A 15,550-nucleotide genomic window follows, 5' to 3' on the forward strand; every position below is an offset into this window, starting at 1 on the left:
GGTTTTCTGGACCTGCGGCTTCTTCAATCTTGAGCTGTGACCCCTTGTGGGGCGAGCGTCCGCCAGCTCCAAGTAAGGACACTCAACTGAGTAGTGCCCCTGAGATGCTTATACACCTCAACTAGGTCCCCCTTGCCCGTCTGTAGTATAAGCTAGGCAAGTTCAGGCGCTCCAATCTCTCAGGGTAGCTGAGGTGCCGAAGTGCAGGCACCAGTCTGGTGGCCCTCCTTTGAACATTTTCAACCAACTGACAGTCCCTAGCATATCGCGGGGACCAGATGGGGTGACAGTACTCCAGATGGGGAAGCACTTCACTCCTGAAGATCGTTACGAGGGACAGACCGTCTAGATATCTGAACGACCTTCTTATAAGACCCAATAATTTATTTGCCTGATTTACCTTCTTCTCACAATGGCCCGAGAACTTCAGCTCATTGTCAACATACACACCTAGGTCCTTCTCACACACAGTCTCAACTAGTGCATTTTCTTCATCCCGTTGGGACATATGATACGCCTCCTTACCGTTGTCTTTAAAAACCTACATGCTCTCCAAATTAAACTTAGAAACCTTTAGAAACAACAAAGTAAACACAAAACGTTGAAATATTTCTAAATAAATCAATTTAACAATAATAATAGGCATAAGGTAAAATAACTCGCCTCAATCTTGTTACAGGAACATCGTTATGTCAACTTCTTCTTGTGCGCTTCGTGCAGTCTGTTGTGAGTGTGAAGTTGATGCAACACCAATTCTACCACCATACGAATAGAGAATATCAGACTTGAAGTTCGTTATCATTCGACCCGTTATACGCATATCCTTACAACAGATTGAATTCTCGAAGAGATGCGCTCGGATTCTGAAAATTGCATCTAGAAGATTGATTTGCATTCTGTTTCTTGGTTTTGTTTTGATTGCAGTTACCAGAGAAAATATTCGTTCAACAATAGCATTGCTTGCTGGTGTGACTAGGCAATTAAGTGCATAAGCTGCCAATTCCTTGAAGTTTTCATGATGATAGACACCAAGCCAAAATTTGGTTGTGTCATCTGGAATTTCATTGTTTTCAAACACATTTTCTAGTCTCCAATCTGTTACAGTAATTTTCCGATATTGTTGTTCTATTTCATCTGAATTATTTTTAGCTAAATGCAACATAGGTAAATCTGAAAAATCACCTTTAGCGGTTTGGTTTAATACCTTCGAAGGATTAAGTAATGAAAGATTTTTGAATGCTTCAGCTGCATTGCACAATCTGGAACCCACTTGATCGATGGCCTCAACAATAAATATACGGCATCTTCTTTTAACATCAAGGACTTTGCTTTCTTCTTCTTTAACTTGTTGTCTCTCCTTGAACTCCTTTAGATGACTATTAACTTCTTGCTGAAATTTGGCTCCAAAATCAATTTTTTCAATGCCTTTGTCTGTACCATCATTATTGTAAATTCTATTGCAAAGAGTTTTTCTGAGGAACTCTAATTCATTAGATAGTTTATGTGGATCCATGTTAGTGGATTGAAACATTGAATTGACAGCTTCAAAATCTTTAACAATAGGTGTAGCAAACACAAAATATAAATAACTGACTTTATCATAAATGTTACGAGTTGGGGATTTAGAATATAGTTAAAAGTCTACCCAGATCCCAACAGGCAACAAAAAACAAAAACAAAGACAATCTGACTATAAAAGGGTAGACAAAGGATGCGAGTTTTTGTTGTGTATAATAAAGTACCATAAATTCCTTAACAAAATATTCTGCTTTCTATAATTTACCCTTAACCATACTTAACCTAAACATTAACAGTATATACATATTTAGGCCTATACAACATTCTAAAGCATGTGGAGGTGGGGAGGCAATATAAGATTACAAATACTTAAGTGCGGAGCTGAGATGGCTGACGAGTAAGGCTGAGTATTGTAGAAGACGGTAGGTAGTCACTGTGCCGTAGGTTTCCAGGATAGGTGATCCTGTGGTCACTTCCCAGAGTGAACTGACCTCTCATCGAACTATAGCTGATGAGGAAGACTTTGAGGAGGTGACGCAACAACCAGGATATGGAGAAGGGAAACCCCGGAGTGGTAACTAAGACGAGTCATACTCGTGTTTCGTCCCTAGATGGCGTTGCTCGTGGTGCTGGGTAGGTAGATCAGGACAATAGATGGCGTGGTTCGTAGTGCTGGGTAGGTAGATCATGACAATTGGTGGCGGGGTTCGTAACATAAAGCATTTCTTTTAATAATCTGGCTTTGAACTTTGTATCTGTTCGACCAGTATTTTCTGATGTTGCAAAATATGCTTTAAGTTCTTGCCAATTTACAAGAATATTGAACATTACTTTACCTTTAACAAGCCACCTAGTTTTAGAATCCTTCTGAAATGGTAATGGTGCTTGGTAATTACATTCAGTTTCGGACTGTGGATTCAATGTATCAAATACAGATTTGTAATCTTCTCTACGTAAGTTACTATTTGAGAACCAATGTGGTATCTCAGTTATGAGGAAGCCAAGGCTGGATGGAAGTTTTTCGAAAGCATGCTGGATACATAATGCTAAGGAATGACAAACGCACTTCATTTGCACACAGTTTGGTGCTATTTCACTTATTCTAGTCCACATAGAATTTTTACATCCGACCATAGTAACTGCACCATCGCTTGCAAATCCAATGCAATTTTCAAATTCCATATCGTATTCACACAACTTAATCTTCAATCCATCAAAAAGAGATTGCGCAGTGTTGTAAACGCGTTTAGTACGTACTTAAAAAAATGGCCAAATTTTGAATATGGCCAAATCGAAATTTTGGTGGCCAAATACCTTCCAAAAAGGCCAAATATCTCATATTTTGCCATAACAAGGCCAATCTGGCAACCTTGGGGAGAAATCCACTACAACGTCACCAATGCACTGTTACCAACAGTATATCCTGTGCTAATATTATCACTTATATATCTCCTTGTCGTAAGAACTATAATAAACTGTGTAAAAGTTGCCAGGTTGGGTGTTTTACAGATTTCACTCCGTTTCTCGGGAAGCCCGTTTATAGTCGACATTTTAGTGCAGTTCTGTTGAGTGAGAGGGTGATGGCGCTCCATAACCTGGTGCAGTACGCAACTCTCCCAGTTAAACTCGTTGGCTCGTTTGTGTTAAATACTTTCATTACCGTCTATGGAAACATCTTCAAAATTAAATGGCATCGGAAATTCCTAGAGACTCTTGAACTACATGATGGCGACAAGTACATGAAATGTGTGAAGGAGAACCATGTTGAGCTGAGGTATTTCTGGCAGAGGCTGAAGGAGATGTGGTGGAGGTGAGTGTAGGGGGGGTGCGGTCCGACTAATACAGGTTGACAATCCTTTATCCGAAATCCTTGGGGCCAGAGGCATTTCGATTTTCGGGGCCTGGGGTCTAAAATATAATAAAAATTATAATAATAATAATAATAATAATAATAATAATAATAATAATAATAATAATAATAATAATAATAATAATAATTATTCATAGGTCTAGGTCGTGTTTCTCACTTTTGATCTTTTTTCATTCTTGTATTTCTTTACTGTATTATTATTTTATTATTACAGTATTATTGTTATTATTATTATTATTAATTTTTTATTATATTTTATTATTATTATTATTATTATTATTATTATTATTATTATTATTATTATTGTAATCATTATTATTTTATTTTGGTGTATAATTATTAAAAATTTTATTTACTATGAATAATTATTATTATTATAATTATTATTACTATTACATTTTTGCCCCCCAGGCCCTGATGTGGGTCAGTGATCTGTGCCTGGCTGGGCTAATAATCCCTGTTAAAAAAAAAAGCCCCACAAAAAACTTTCGGTTTTTAGAGCTTTTCGGTTTTCGGAATTTCGGATAAAGGGTTGTCAACCTGTACCCAAATGTAGCCAAATATAGCCGGAATGAAGTCAAATAATGGTCCTAGATGACTACATTTGGGTACATTTGGGTAATTCCTCGCTCCGTCGGTACATGCACGCGATCTATTAACTCAGATTAAAGTAAGTTTTCCAATTTTTTATGACTTTCTGACACCAAATACTAGTCGAGAAGTGATTGGCAGTCCGATTTATTCATCTAGGACCATTATTTGACTTCATTCCGGCTATATTTGGCTACATTTGGGTACATTTGGGTAATTAGTCGGACCGCCGTATCACAGAGAGAGCGGGATTTCTTAGTTTATTTGATTGGAGAGAAGAGAATATTGAAAAATAAAAGTACTTGTGGGAAGCTTGTTGCACTAAAGAAACAAGTATGGATACGCATTACAAAAGTTTCAATGCTGAGGGATATGGACCTCGGCGATCAGTAGAACAGCTGAAGTGGATGTGTACCCATCAATCAATTTCATTGATGAGGACCACAATTACTTTGCTGAAAGCATGCCTTCTACAAATCCAGGGCAAGATTTGTGCTTCACAAATCCTGTACCAGAGCGTGCCTCCAGCAGAGACGATGACCAAAATTTACAACCTAGCCCCTCAACCTCCTCCCAGAAAAATAAAAAGAAAACGTCATTATTTGATGAAAAACGGTATAACCGACCAAACAGGAAAAATATAACCATTGAAGAGGAAGAAAATAATAAACTATTTTGGAGCACACGGCAGCAATTGTTAGATAAACAATTGGAAGAACAATGATCAACATTCAACTTGCAAATAATCAAAAGTTGCATTCAGATTTGGAGATTCAGCTTGTCAAAATAAAATTCAAGTTGAACAAAAGAAATTAGAAATGATGGAAAAAATTCTGTACAGTACAGTATAGTATAGTATAAAATTAATTTTGTATTGGGTGTTATCTCAGTCACCCTTGGTGCTGTTTAAGGGTTAATAATGCAATCAGTTCACAAACAACAAAAACGGTGTAATTCACTTCATAACTACAGCTGTATTGTGATTTTCTACCTAACTATACATTATTTTAATTTACATAAAATTTTTTTTTACTAAATTAGTTACTACCCAACTTTAATTTATTTTACATATTATATTTTATTATGTTCCTAATTATAATTTATTTTAGTACTGTACTTAAGATTATGTATTTAATACCTACCTATAAATTAATTTAGTATTTTAAATTAAGTAATTAAAACCTAACTATAATTTAATTTAGTAATTAAACTTATTTCTGTATGTACTACAGTAACTAACTCGAATTTAATTTACTTAAAAGTATGTATTTACTACCTTACTATAATTTAAATTAATATTTCATATTAAGTATTTAATACCTAACTATTATTTAATTTAATAATTAAAATTATTTCCATATGTACTTCAATAACTAACTATAATTTAATTAGTACTTAATAGTCTGTATTTACTACCTAACTATAATTTAATTTATTTCAAAATAAGTATTTAACACCTAACTATAATTTAATTTATAATTTAAATTTATTTCCGTACATACTACAGTAACTAAATAGAAATTAATTTAATAATTAATAATTAAACGATTATCCTTTATTCTCTTTGTATTCAAATGATTAAAAAACATACAATAAGTCGAAAAAGTCCTCTCAGTCAGTCGGTTAGTTAGAAATGATATTCATTAAGCTGTCTGGCACAACTGATATCCCTCCCTGACTACCACAGCAACCTGCAGGAGGTGAGGATGGTGGCGCAAGCGGAGGGCGAGGCGCCGAACCCTCCTGTGGTGCCCTTGAGTGACGTGACGATGAAATTCCCACTGCTGGACCTGGCCAGGGTAGGGAGGCCACTCGTCCTCAACTTCGGCTCCTGTACCTGACCCCCTTTTATGGCCAACCTCCAGAAGTTCCATGAGGTGTGTGTGTGTGTGTGTGTTTGTGTTTATGTGTTTTACGATTTATTGAAGAGTTGCTTGTGGTTAAACAGTTCCACGAGATAAGCATAAAAATTACAGAGGTTCTTGAGTAAGGTATGTCATTTGTGACCCTGTACACGAGAATAAAACCTGATAAATGCGTCAAAATCTGTATCGATGATTGAAGTAGTGAGTGGGTGAGTGACGGAGTGAGTGAGTGAGTGGATGGGTGAGTGAGGGAGGGAGTAGTTTGTGATTGTTATTCATACGGGTGACTGAAGTAGGAGAGGATTGACAATAGACTGGTTGGTTTCAGCTGTGTGCGAAGTACAAGGAGGTGGCCGACTTTGTGTTGGTCTATATCAGTGAGGCTCACCCCACTGATGGCTGGACCATCTCTGGCAGCATCTTCCAGCTCCCCTCTCACAGGTAGGTATTCTCTCTTTCATAACCTACTCCTCCCACAGGTAGGTCTTCTCTCCTCCCTAAACTCCTCCTCCCATAGGTAGTTCCTCTCCTCTCCCTCCCATGTCCTGTGGCCATGACAGACAGCCATTGTTGGCATAATTCAAGTGAAACGCTTGTCTGGTGTAGCTCATTCTGGTACTGTTGCTATGGTAGGAGTTTAAGTCGTTTGTATAAAGTTTTCTCTCCAACAGGGTCCCAAGAGTCTAGTTTTTGCAATGATAAGAGGAATGTGACCTTACTTTTATATCCACACAATGCCTCACTCTTCAGTGCCTGTGATAGAGATGTCCTCTTGAGCAAGACGGAGAACCAAGTTGACCTCAAACCGGTGACAAATGACATCCTAAAACCTTAAGTGTGTAAAGTCCTACGAGGATACTGTTAATGTCTTACAAGTAATGTGCTGGAGGCCTACAGCTGTTATGGTAATTTCCTATAATGTGACCCACAATTTCTTCACAATTTCTTCAGTTTTTATAATAAAGTCATACTGGTGTGTTCCTAGTGTGTTTAGCCTGGTGAGTTTGTGTCATTAAAATATTTCCCAAGTTTCGTTTTGGATCCTAACATACTGTTGTGTTAAGATCCTTTAAGTGTTCTATGAGTCTTACCTACCTTGAACGTAGTCCGACAAGTGCTGTGATGCTTTCCACACCACAGGACACTGGAGGATCGAACAGCGGCGGCAGGAATGATGGTCGCGGCAGAGCACTTGGAGTGCCCGGTGGTGATGGACAGCCTGGAGGATCTGGCCAGCAGGGCTTACGGCGCCCTTCCGGAGAGGCTCTACATCGTGCTGGACGGCATCATCGTCTACAAGGGAGGTCCTGGTCCCTGGGGGTACAAGGTGAGTTAGTATCCACCCTGTAGAATGTCAGTCTCTCTACAAGGTCCATAAAAAAGAAATGTGAAATAAAGGATGTGAAGATTATGAAGTTAGACTTAATGTACCATACATATACATACAGTAGGGGGGGGGGGGGATTGATAACCTGCCATGTGTGTTGCATCTGGGGAAGGTCATGGAATGAATTTTATTTAAGTTTAAAAGTCTAATGTACAGTAATGCATAATATTTAAAGTGGAAAAAGATCCTAAGAAATGCATAAAATAAATGGAAAATAGCAAGTTTTTTACCCAAGGTGAGATTTTTCTTTTTCTTTTTTTATTATTGAATTTTTGTAGTGTTATGGGACATACTTGTCTAGGGATTATTATAACATACCACAACATGAAAACACAAGGGAAGATAAACAGAGAACGGGAATATTCATAATACTGTACACTAGAAACTGCTATAATATATTAAGTATTAAACATATTTACACTATATACACAGAAAGGTGAAAATGAAAGTACAGTACATCAACTACAACCGAGAAACAACACCAGGGACAAAAAGACAAGAACCTCTAATCCTACAATTAGCATATGGAATAAGTGTTACCTATCACAGTATACATTATAATTATAATCCTATTCCATATACACATAGTAAACTTAGCTGTGAGGTGACCACTCGGTAGCACAAACAAAACCCTCAGAGACACCGGATACTCGTACACAGCGCAGGTAAGAGCCGGTCCGAACAACAGCGCATCAAGAAGCCAGGGGAGTGGGTTAGTCACATCTACCAGTAGACCTACCAATTAACCTCACAGAGTTGCCAGGTTGTTTATTACTCACTACAAGGATATAAACATGGACACAAATAATACATAATTTACAATATACTATATAACCTACAACAATACATATCACAAACAAACATAATACAAACTTAACACATGTAAGATGAAAAAGAATAAACATTATGAATAAAGCTAGGATTCCATTCACGCGTTAGTGCCAAAAATAGATCACATTGAAATGCACACGGTTGTTTCCATTGGCACGGTTGTGTTAGCCTAGTGTTATGCGTTTGCAGTACATGCCAATCACTCCCTGTAGCGATTGAAAATGCAAACGCATGGAAATGGACGTGGGAATCCCACCTGTGATGTCACTGTCCCTGTGTTTGCTCTCCTCACCCAGCGAAATGCCTCGAGAAAAAAAAAAGTTTTCTATCTGGGAGATTGAGAAGTTGATTTCACTCAGAATATATCCCAACCAAGCAAGTGTTATTTCATAACTAATTAAGCATCAATCTTTATATACCATTTTACGAGATTCATTCATTTTTTACACAACTGTTCTAAAATGAAGGCTCATGGTCTCAATAAAAGGTTCACTGAAATACTAAATTTTGTCACTTAATATTTATCTACGGTTCCTATTACAGTATTTCCGATTTATATGCATGACTCACCTTATACATATTGCAAGTCGCTGACTTGGGCAAATGACTTCTCTGTTCCTTCAGTGTTTCAGTAAATTTTTGTCAACCAAGGAAAGAACATGTGCAAACTGTTGTCTGCTCAGACGAAAATATTCTTTGGATTTTCTTCATCCAAGCCGAGGTCTTTTACCAGAGTACTGTAGGCTCCATATTTAGTCCAGTTCAGCAGCAATCTATGAACCCACCACTTATGTTTCCTTGTCTGTTTTTCCTTTGAATTATGCATGATCTTATACAAACCCAGGATATTTAATAGCAAATCATCCTGTTCATATAAATACAGTAGTGACGTAGTTTCGATGCACTAGGTGCCATCTTTTGTCCTGTTCTCGTTAGAAAGACAGCTGCATGCATATGGAAACAGGAGTGTTCGTTTTTCAGGTCAATTTAAAGCAAACGCATTGTAAAGGTACACCGCAAACGCACTGCAAACACAACTATGGAATCCTAGCTAAACTCGTTCATTGAATGAGCCGACTACCTAGTTCCCATCACATTAAGCAAGAGAGCATGATTGCATAGGTGAATTTTTGTAGGCAAATTTTTCCATGGCAGACATGATAAACAAAACAATCATATTCCTCGTCAATTTGTTTATAATACACTGGGGTTTTTCTCCCCACAGCTGAGGGAAACTGAGTCATGGCTGAAGGCTTTTAAGGAGAATCAAGCTGTGTGTTGAAGAGTCCTGCAAGTGTTGATGTTGAGAATCCTGCAAGTGTTTTATCAAAGTCCTACAACAACTCTACTTGCCTCGAGGCATTGCCCAGACCAAAGACTCAACATATCAACCTGATGATGGGTTTGTCACAAAGGTGCTGGTTTTCACCAAGTCAGACCCGGAAGATATAAGTTGGTCTAGGAAGAGGCTTTGGTCAGAGTAACGCCATTGTAGGTGTTCTGGGGTCAACACTTCACTAGTGCGTTTACAGGGGCTCGTCATATAAACACTCCACAAATCATTATCTTTGAGGTATTTGTTTTAATACTGTTTTAATTTCATTCCATAGTATGTTTGCTATTGCTAGTTTCCATGTGTTCAATGTAAACAAACACAGGCCTTACTGCATAAAACCTGACGAGCCCGTTAATGCACTATCCCCTTTCTATGCTAACCTGACCCGTAAGCCACACCCTTCATCTATAGCGACAAATAGCTGATTGGTTCCCCTGAGCATTTTACCTCCCCCCAGACTGCACATATATAAGTGCTTATTTATATCAACCCTTCATGATAACTATTTAAAATTTTCTAACATCCTCTCTGAAGTGCTACTGCCTTGAAATCATTTGCTTACCAATTGTGAACACATTTAGTTTGAATTTTCTATGAACCAATCAGTATAGAAGAGGGGCATGGCTTATGGGGACTGTACATAAGAAATACTTATTTTACAGAGGGAGAGAGATCAACTTTGGGATAGTTAGAACAGAAATAATTCTTAATTGTCTTAAACATAATGATAATGAAATTTATAATGATAATTATTTACTAAACATAATGCATTCTTTATTAGAAACATAATACCTAATTTGTAGTATACTTTTGAGTTGTTAATAAAAATTAATTAATGAGTTTTTATCTTATTTTATGTACAGTAAGGATAACATTTTTTTTTCGGGGATTAGCCCACCCGGGGACAGGTCACTGACCCACATCGAGGCCTGGGGGACGAAAATGTAATAACAACAATGATAATGATAATAATAATAATAATAATAATAATAATAATAATAATAATAATAATAATAATAAAGAACCAAAAAGAAATGCAAAAATGAAAAGAAAAAATCAAACGTGATTAACAATATATGTATGTTGTGTTGTGAATAGTAAGAGAAACAATTGAGACCCTGTAATTGTGTGTGCAGGAGGCAGAAGTCAGATCAGCAACCTGGGACTTGGTCACAATTTTCGTGATGCCATATGACAGCAGGGTCCACCATTAGACAACACATTATGCTTCCAATATCTTCCCAGGCGGTAGTACCTCCCTGTTTGGTAGCTGCTTACTACCTACTACCTGTTTTCTACTACCACTAAACAGTTCTACTTCAATTAACAAATCCCTTAATTATTATTTTCTGATTAAACATGTTTTTGCCTTTATTAATTCTAATTATTGCAGATTTTATCTAATAATAAAATTTCAACCTATTCTTAGCTTACAGATGACATCAACAGACCCAGCATTGCATTGGAATTTTTCACATCAACTGCAGGGACAGTGGCCAACTTTAGTGGCTGTTTCACGTTCCTTTCATTTGAGTTTTTGCACATATGGGGGCAGATCAAGGAATCCTTACCTGCTGTTTAAAGTAAAGTACAGTACTGTATTGTATAACCATTTTCAGAGTTCAGGATTGTGGAAAAAGTTCGAGAAAAAAATATATACTGTATGTAACCAATATTAAAGGATTGAAAAGAAACTTCCACTCTACTAAAGAAGTACATTTATTATTGTAATCATCATTACATTTATATACCATCAGGAATGCTACAAATTCCAAGACAGGTTATCCCAAGTTAGGAAAATAAATAGCCACTCTACACCATATCCAATTTTGGTATACCTATCAATTTCTAATCCTCTAAACATGCATTTAATGGTCTACAAGTATTAAATGATATTGGGTTTATGATACATGATAATGTTTCAGAACCCTCGTATGTAAGCTCTTGTAATTAAACCCATCCATATGTGAACTATCCTGTTGGGGCAATATTTTCCAAAGGATTTAATTATTTTCATTATCAAAGTGGTAATGTATTTTGTACTTTACCATATTTTCACAACTGATTTAAAAATAAAGATTTATTTTTGGTAAACTAAGATAAAAAAACTAAAAATCGGAATCAAAATACAACCCCAACATTATTGAAAAGGTAAGACTAGCTTATAAATACCTCACTGGTAAGATTCTAATGGAAGATATAATGGAGGAATTCTTAGTCTCCAAACCAGGACACCATTAGAGTTTAAGCCCAAGTAAATGCCTCCTATATCTGCAACAGAACTATGAGGACTTTCACCAGTTAGGTTAATTAATGGAACAGTGGGCAAAATATCAGAGCTTAGAGAGAGTTAAGAACATGGGCCAGTCTGGTTATTATGACGGTAAAACATTCAGTATTAATTACACGATAGAGTTTTCCTTCTAGTTCTGATAATTATACCTTGTAAATCATGTACTAATTAAATGTCAATAATGTCTTTCCTTGTGTTTTATAGACCAAATTATATTTTGGATTCTACAAAACGAAAATAAATGATCATGTACTTGCAAGAATGGCTCAAATACTATGAACATATTATATGGTGAGCTCCAATCATTTTATGTATTCTCCTTTTAGAAGTTAAAACGAAAAATAAAATGAAATGTTCACATTTTACTACAGTATTACAGTACTTTAAATATCTCGTTTCAAGATTCTACCTCAAAAGCATCCTGTTTACTTGTGCAATATATTAATCAAAATGGAAACTTCAGTCCCACATATAAATTATAAAAGAATTAAAAAAATATACTGTAATTTTCTTAGTGAATATGACAGTAAAACAACTTTAGGAAATGGTTAACCATATTACAATTTTGTATTAATAACTTACCAGATTTATTCTTGCTGTGCCTTCACAAAAAAAAAAACCCCAGGGCAGATATTTCATCCATCAACAGCAAGTTTTCAAACCGAGGAACAAATCATAAGAATGAAAATATACTCATATCAAAACATTATTACTAGAATCAAACTTCATAGTAATGCTATGGTAAAAATTTGAAGAACAGTATCCCAAGATATTCTTTAAAATGTGCTGTACTCAAAAAATGTATGTACAGTATGCTGCTATTTCTTCACCAGTATCCTCATCTACACCTTTCCCCACATTCCTCATAGGGTGACAAAGGGGCAACACCTGACGCATTCCCCTCAAACATTCTGGTCACTGCCTATTTCCATTCATGTAAATGCTTCACATTCAATATCAATGCTCAAAGCACTTGCTAAAGATTAACTAAATTGGTCTGGCTCACATAAATGAAGCAGTTGCCATGTGCTTCACTAAATGGGTCTCACGTAGGTGAAGCAGTTGCTATATACGGTACTCACACTCTGGTTTTCATAAAAGTGAAGTAGTTGCCACATGCTTACACTAGCTGGCTCTCACATATATGAAGCACTTGCCATATGCTTGCACTAAAAAAACAAGAATGTGAGGAAAGGATGAGGGGTTATCTCACCAAGTTTAAACAAGGTGATGAACAGGAATAAGGAATCCAAGAGCAGGAAATTATAAATTTAAATTTGGAAATTGAGAAATATGGAAATGACAAAGCTTCTTACATACCATCATGCCAATTACAATTTGAAAAGAGTAAAAACAAAGATTACAACGAGCATGAAATATCACTGTTGAAAATCTGAGATTCCCTAAAACCAACATTTTCCTTTGTACACACTCAGGAACACAATAACACAGTGAGACCTAGAAATATGCACCTCAGTCAAGCATGATCACATCATTTGATCCCGGATTCTGAAAAGAGATAAAAAAGAACTAAACACCAACTCACGGATGATAAAAATAAAGTATTTTAGGGATAAAGGTGTAAAAAAAATTATCAACTGAGGATAATAATGGTTACTACTGATATGTATGAAAATAATACTAAAGTGAAGAAGTCTGGGAGTGATACACATCACAAAATAGTGAGGCTCCAGGATTAGATAAAGTAAAATATGGTAAGCTTTAGATTAAATTAAGTGTCACGGGAAGTCTTCTGGATTAAATAAAGTAACACAATAAGGCTTATGGATTAAATCAAGTAACACATGGTAAGGCTTATGGATTAAATAAATATCACAGAAAGGCTTCTGGATTTAATAAATTAAATAAAAAAGCACATGGTAAAGTTCTGGGATTCAATAAAGTAATGAGGTGATGGTAAGGGAAAAGGTGAAAAAATACTCAAGTGTTCTCAAGTAATCTATCTGAACACAGAGAGAGGGGACAGTGTCTTAAAAAGGATGTAGAAAATGTCATGCTAAACACTTGAGAATAAAACTTACAAAAAACAGAACTGATGTAAATAAGCTGTACAAGTGTAAATTCACTAATAAAATGTACTGTACAGGAAGGGAACTACAGGGAAGATAAAAAATATATAAATTCAAGAACAATAAAATATTTGACTTTGACGCCAGTCATCTATTCCTATTGTGTTTAAACTGCCCCCCTGTGTTATGTAACCAAGGCATCCACAATATGATCAATGGATGCTTTATCATCTCCAGCATCATCTACTTAAAAGATGAGAAAAGTTACATTTACACTAAACAAGAAAGTAGAAGTATTACCATGAGTGTATGAAATGTGAGACTGTTAACAAACCTGGGAGTCAGTACTGAATTAGAATGGCCACTAGCTATGATCGTAAGGTCAATAAACAACAGAGATTGAAGTTTTATAGTGGAAGTAATTCAATCAAGGGAAAAGAGTAAGGAACTCTTTAAGTAAGCAAACACAAACCCTTTTACTATTTTTTCTATTACCTTTTCTTACTGTTATTCCTCTTACTTCCTCTTTACCCTTCTTTTCACTCCTTACTCATCTTCCTTTTTTACAACTGAATAAATGTTTTTTTTTTTTGTGGGGGATTACGAAAAAGAGAGTGCAATTATGCTTTCTCCTTTATTCAATGTTGCTAAGACAAGGCAACACTCCCCTACTAGCTTGTGAATGAACAAGATTAAAATGGACTTTTTCACATCTAGTTGACTACCACAGCACCAGGTGTTACCATCATTCTATTGTACTTGATATTTTTTAGTCTGCTGTTAATTATGTCTCCTATATAACCCAGTTATATACCAAATGCTGCTCCCATTACACAGCAGGGTGGTCCATCAACAACTGCCCATCATGTCTTTGGCATTTGTAATTTCTTGTATAGACCCACATGCTAATACCTTACACATACACACACACATACATACCACATACTAACACTTCACACATTTACACTTTTCTTAACAAATCCTCCTTTCTGAATTCTTTCTCATATACAAAAAAGGGAAGCAAAAACACATATTTGGCCTAGGGTTACAAGATCTTTTGGGAATTCAGTTTTATATAAGTTTGTAAGTAATTTTTGGTAAACATAGAGACTTAAGAAAAAGTGTGTTTTGTGGTAATGAGCTGGTGTTCAGTGGAAAGGTATGAGGTATAAAGAAAGTAATTTTACAGATACGATAACAAGTTCATCAATAAGTAAGTGGGCAGGATGAAAATGACAAGAAGAAAACCTTGCATCTGTAAGCAAATGTATGGAGAGTGGGTGGAATATGGTATGGGACAGACTAGAATACTGTAGTTGAAAAAGTGTTTTAATATACACATTATGAGAGGATGGCGAGAGACTTAAAATGAGTTACCGAATGAATTACAAGGAAGACGAAGCAGGGAATATATAAAGCAAGGTGGAATTATAGTAAGGATAAATGAGGATGACATGGCAAAACTAAAGGGGTGTGCAGTAACAAGAATATGCAATTATGATTCAATATCATGAGCCACCCCGCTAGAGGTTGGAAGCAAGGCATTTTGTATTTGGATTATTAATCATTATTTTGCACTTGCTTCACTATTTCACAAGAAAATGCATATTAACATTCTCAACTTCTTCATGAATCCTCGGGTACCTTTCAGGCACACAATTCTTCCACTCTTTAATGAACTAGATATGACCATTTATGTAATACCAATTGTTCTTCAGCATTTCTATCAGTTATTTGCTTTACTCTAAATCCTTGCCATATTTTTTTTTTAAGATTTCTCTTCCCCTTTAAATCTCAACCCCTCAATTAATCATCTGTTTCATTCAGAA

General features: G+C 36.0%; 2 protein-coding genes across 3 annotated transcripts in view; one reads left to right on the forward strand and one right to left on the reverse strand.

The window, feature by feature from the left end:
* The first annotated feature begins 3,005 nt into the window (after positions 1-3,005).
* On the forward strand, positions 3,006-10,237 carry LOC121878341 (thyroxine 5-deiodinase-like). Of its 2 annotated transcripts, none has more exons than XM_042384507.1 (5): positions 3,006-3,328; positions 5,667-5,856; positions 6,173-6,285; positions 6,985-7,171; positions 9,288-10,237. In XM_042384507.1, exons 2-5 carry the CDS (start codon positions 5,830-5,832, stop codon positions 9,342-9,344), a joined length of 384 nt encoding a protein of 127 aa, XP_042240441.1. In that variant the 5' UTR covers positions 3,006-3,328; positions 5,667-5,829; the 3' UTR covers positions 9,345-10,237. The 2 variants fall into 2 exon arrangements, with proteins under 2 accessions (XP_042240441.1, XP_042240442.1); XM_042384508.1 differs by having other exon boundaries at positions 3,006-3,292.
* An 864-nt stretch (positions 10,238-11,101) lies between these two features.
* Positions 11,102-15,550, reverse strand: part of LOC121878304 (transcriptional regulator ATRX-like) — a 65,637-nt gene continuing 61,188 nt past the window's right edge. The window contains exon 34 of the mRNA XM_042384407.1: positions 11,102-13,200. Coding sequence (XP_042240341.1) covers positions 13,165-13,200 — 36 coding nt within the window. The 3' untranslated portion in view covers positions 11,102-13,164. The remainder of the gene's footprint in view (positions 13,201-15,550) is intronic.

The sequence above is a fragment of the Homarus americanus genome, unplaced genomic scaffold (genome assembly GCF_018991925.1).
Source record: "Homarus americanus isolate GMGI-L3 unplaced genomic scaffold, GMGI_Hamer_2.0 scaffold41027, whole genome shotgun sequence".
Classification (NCBI taxonomy): domain Eukaryota; kingdom Metazoa; phylum Arthropoda; class Malacostraca; order Decapoda; family Nephropidae; genus Homarus; species Homarus americanus.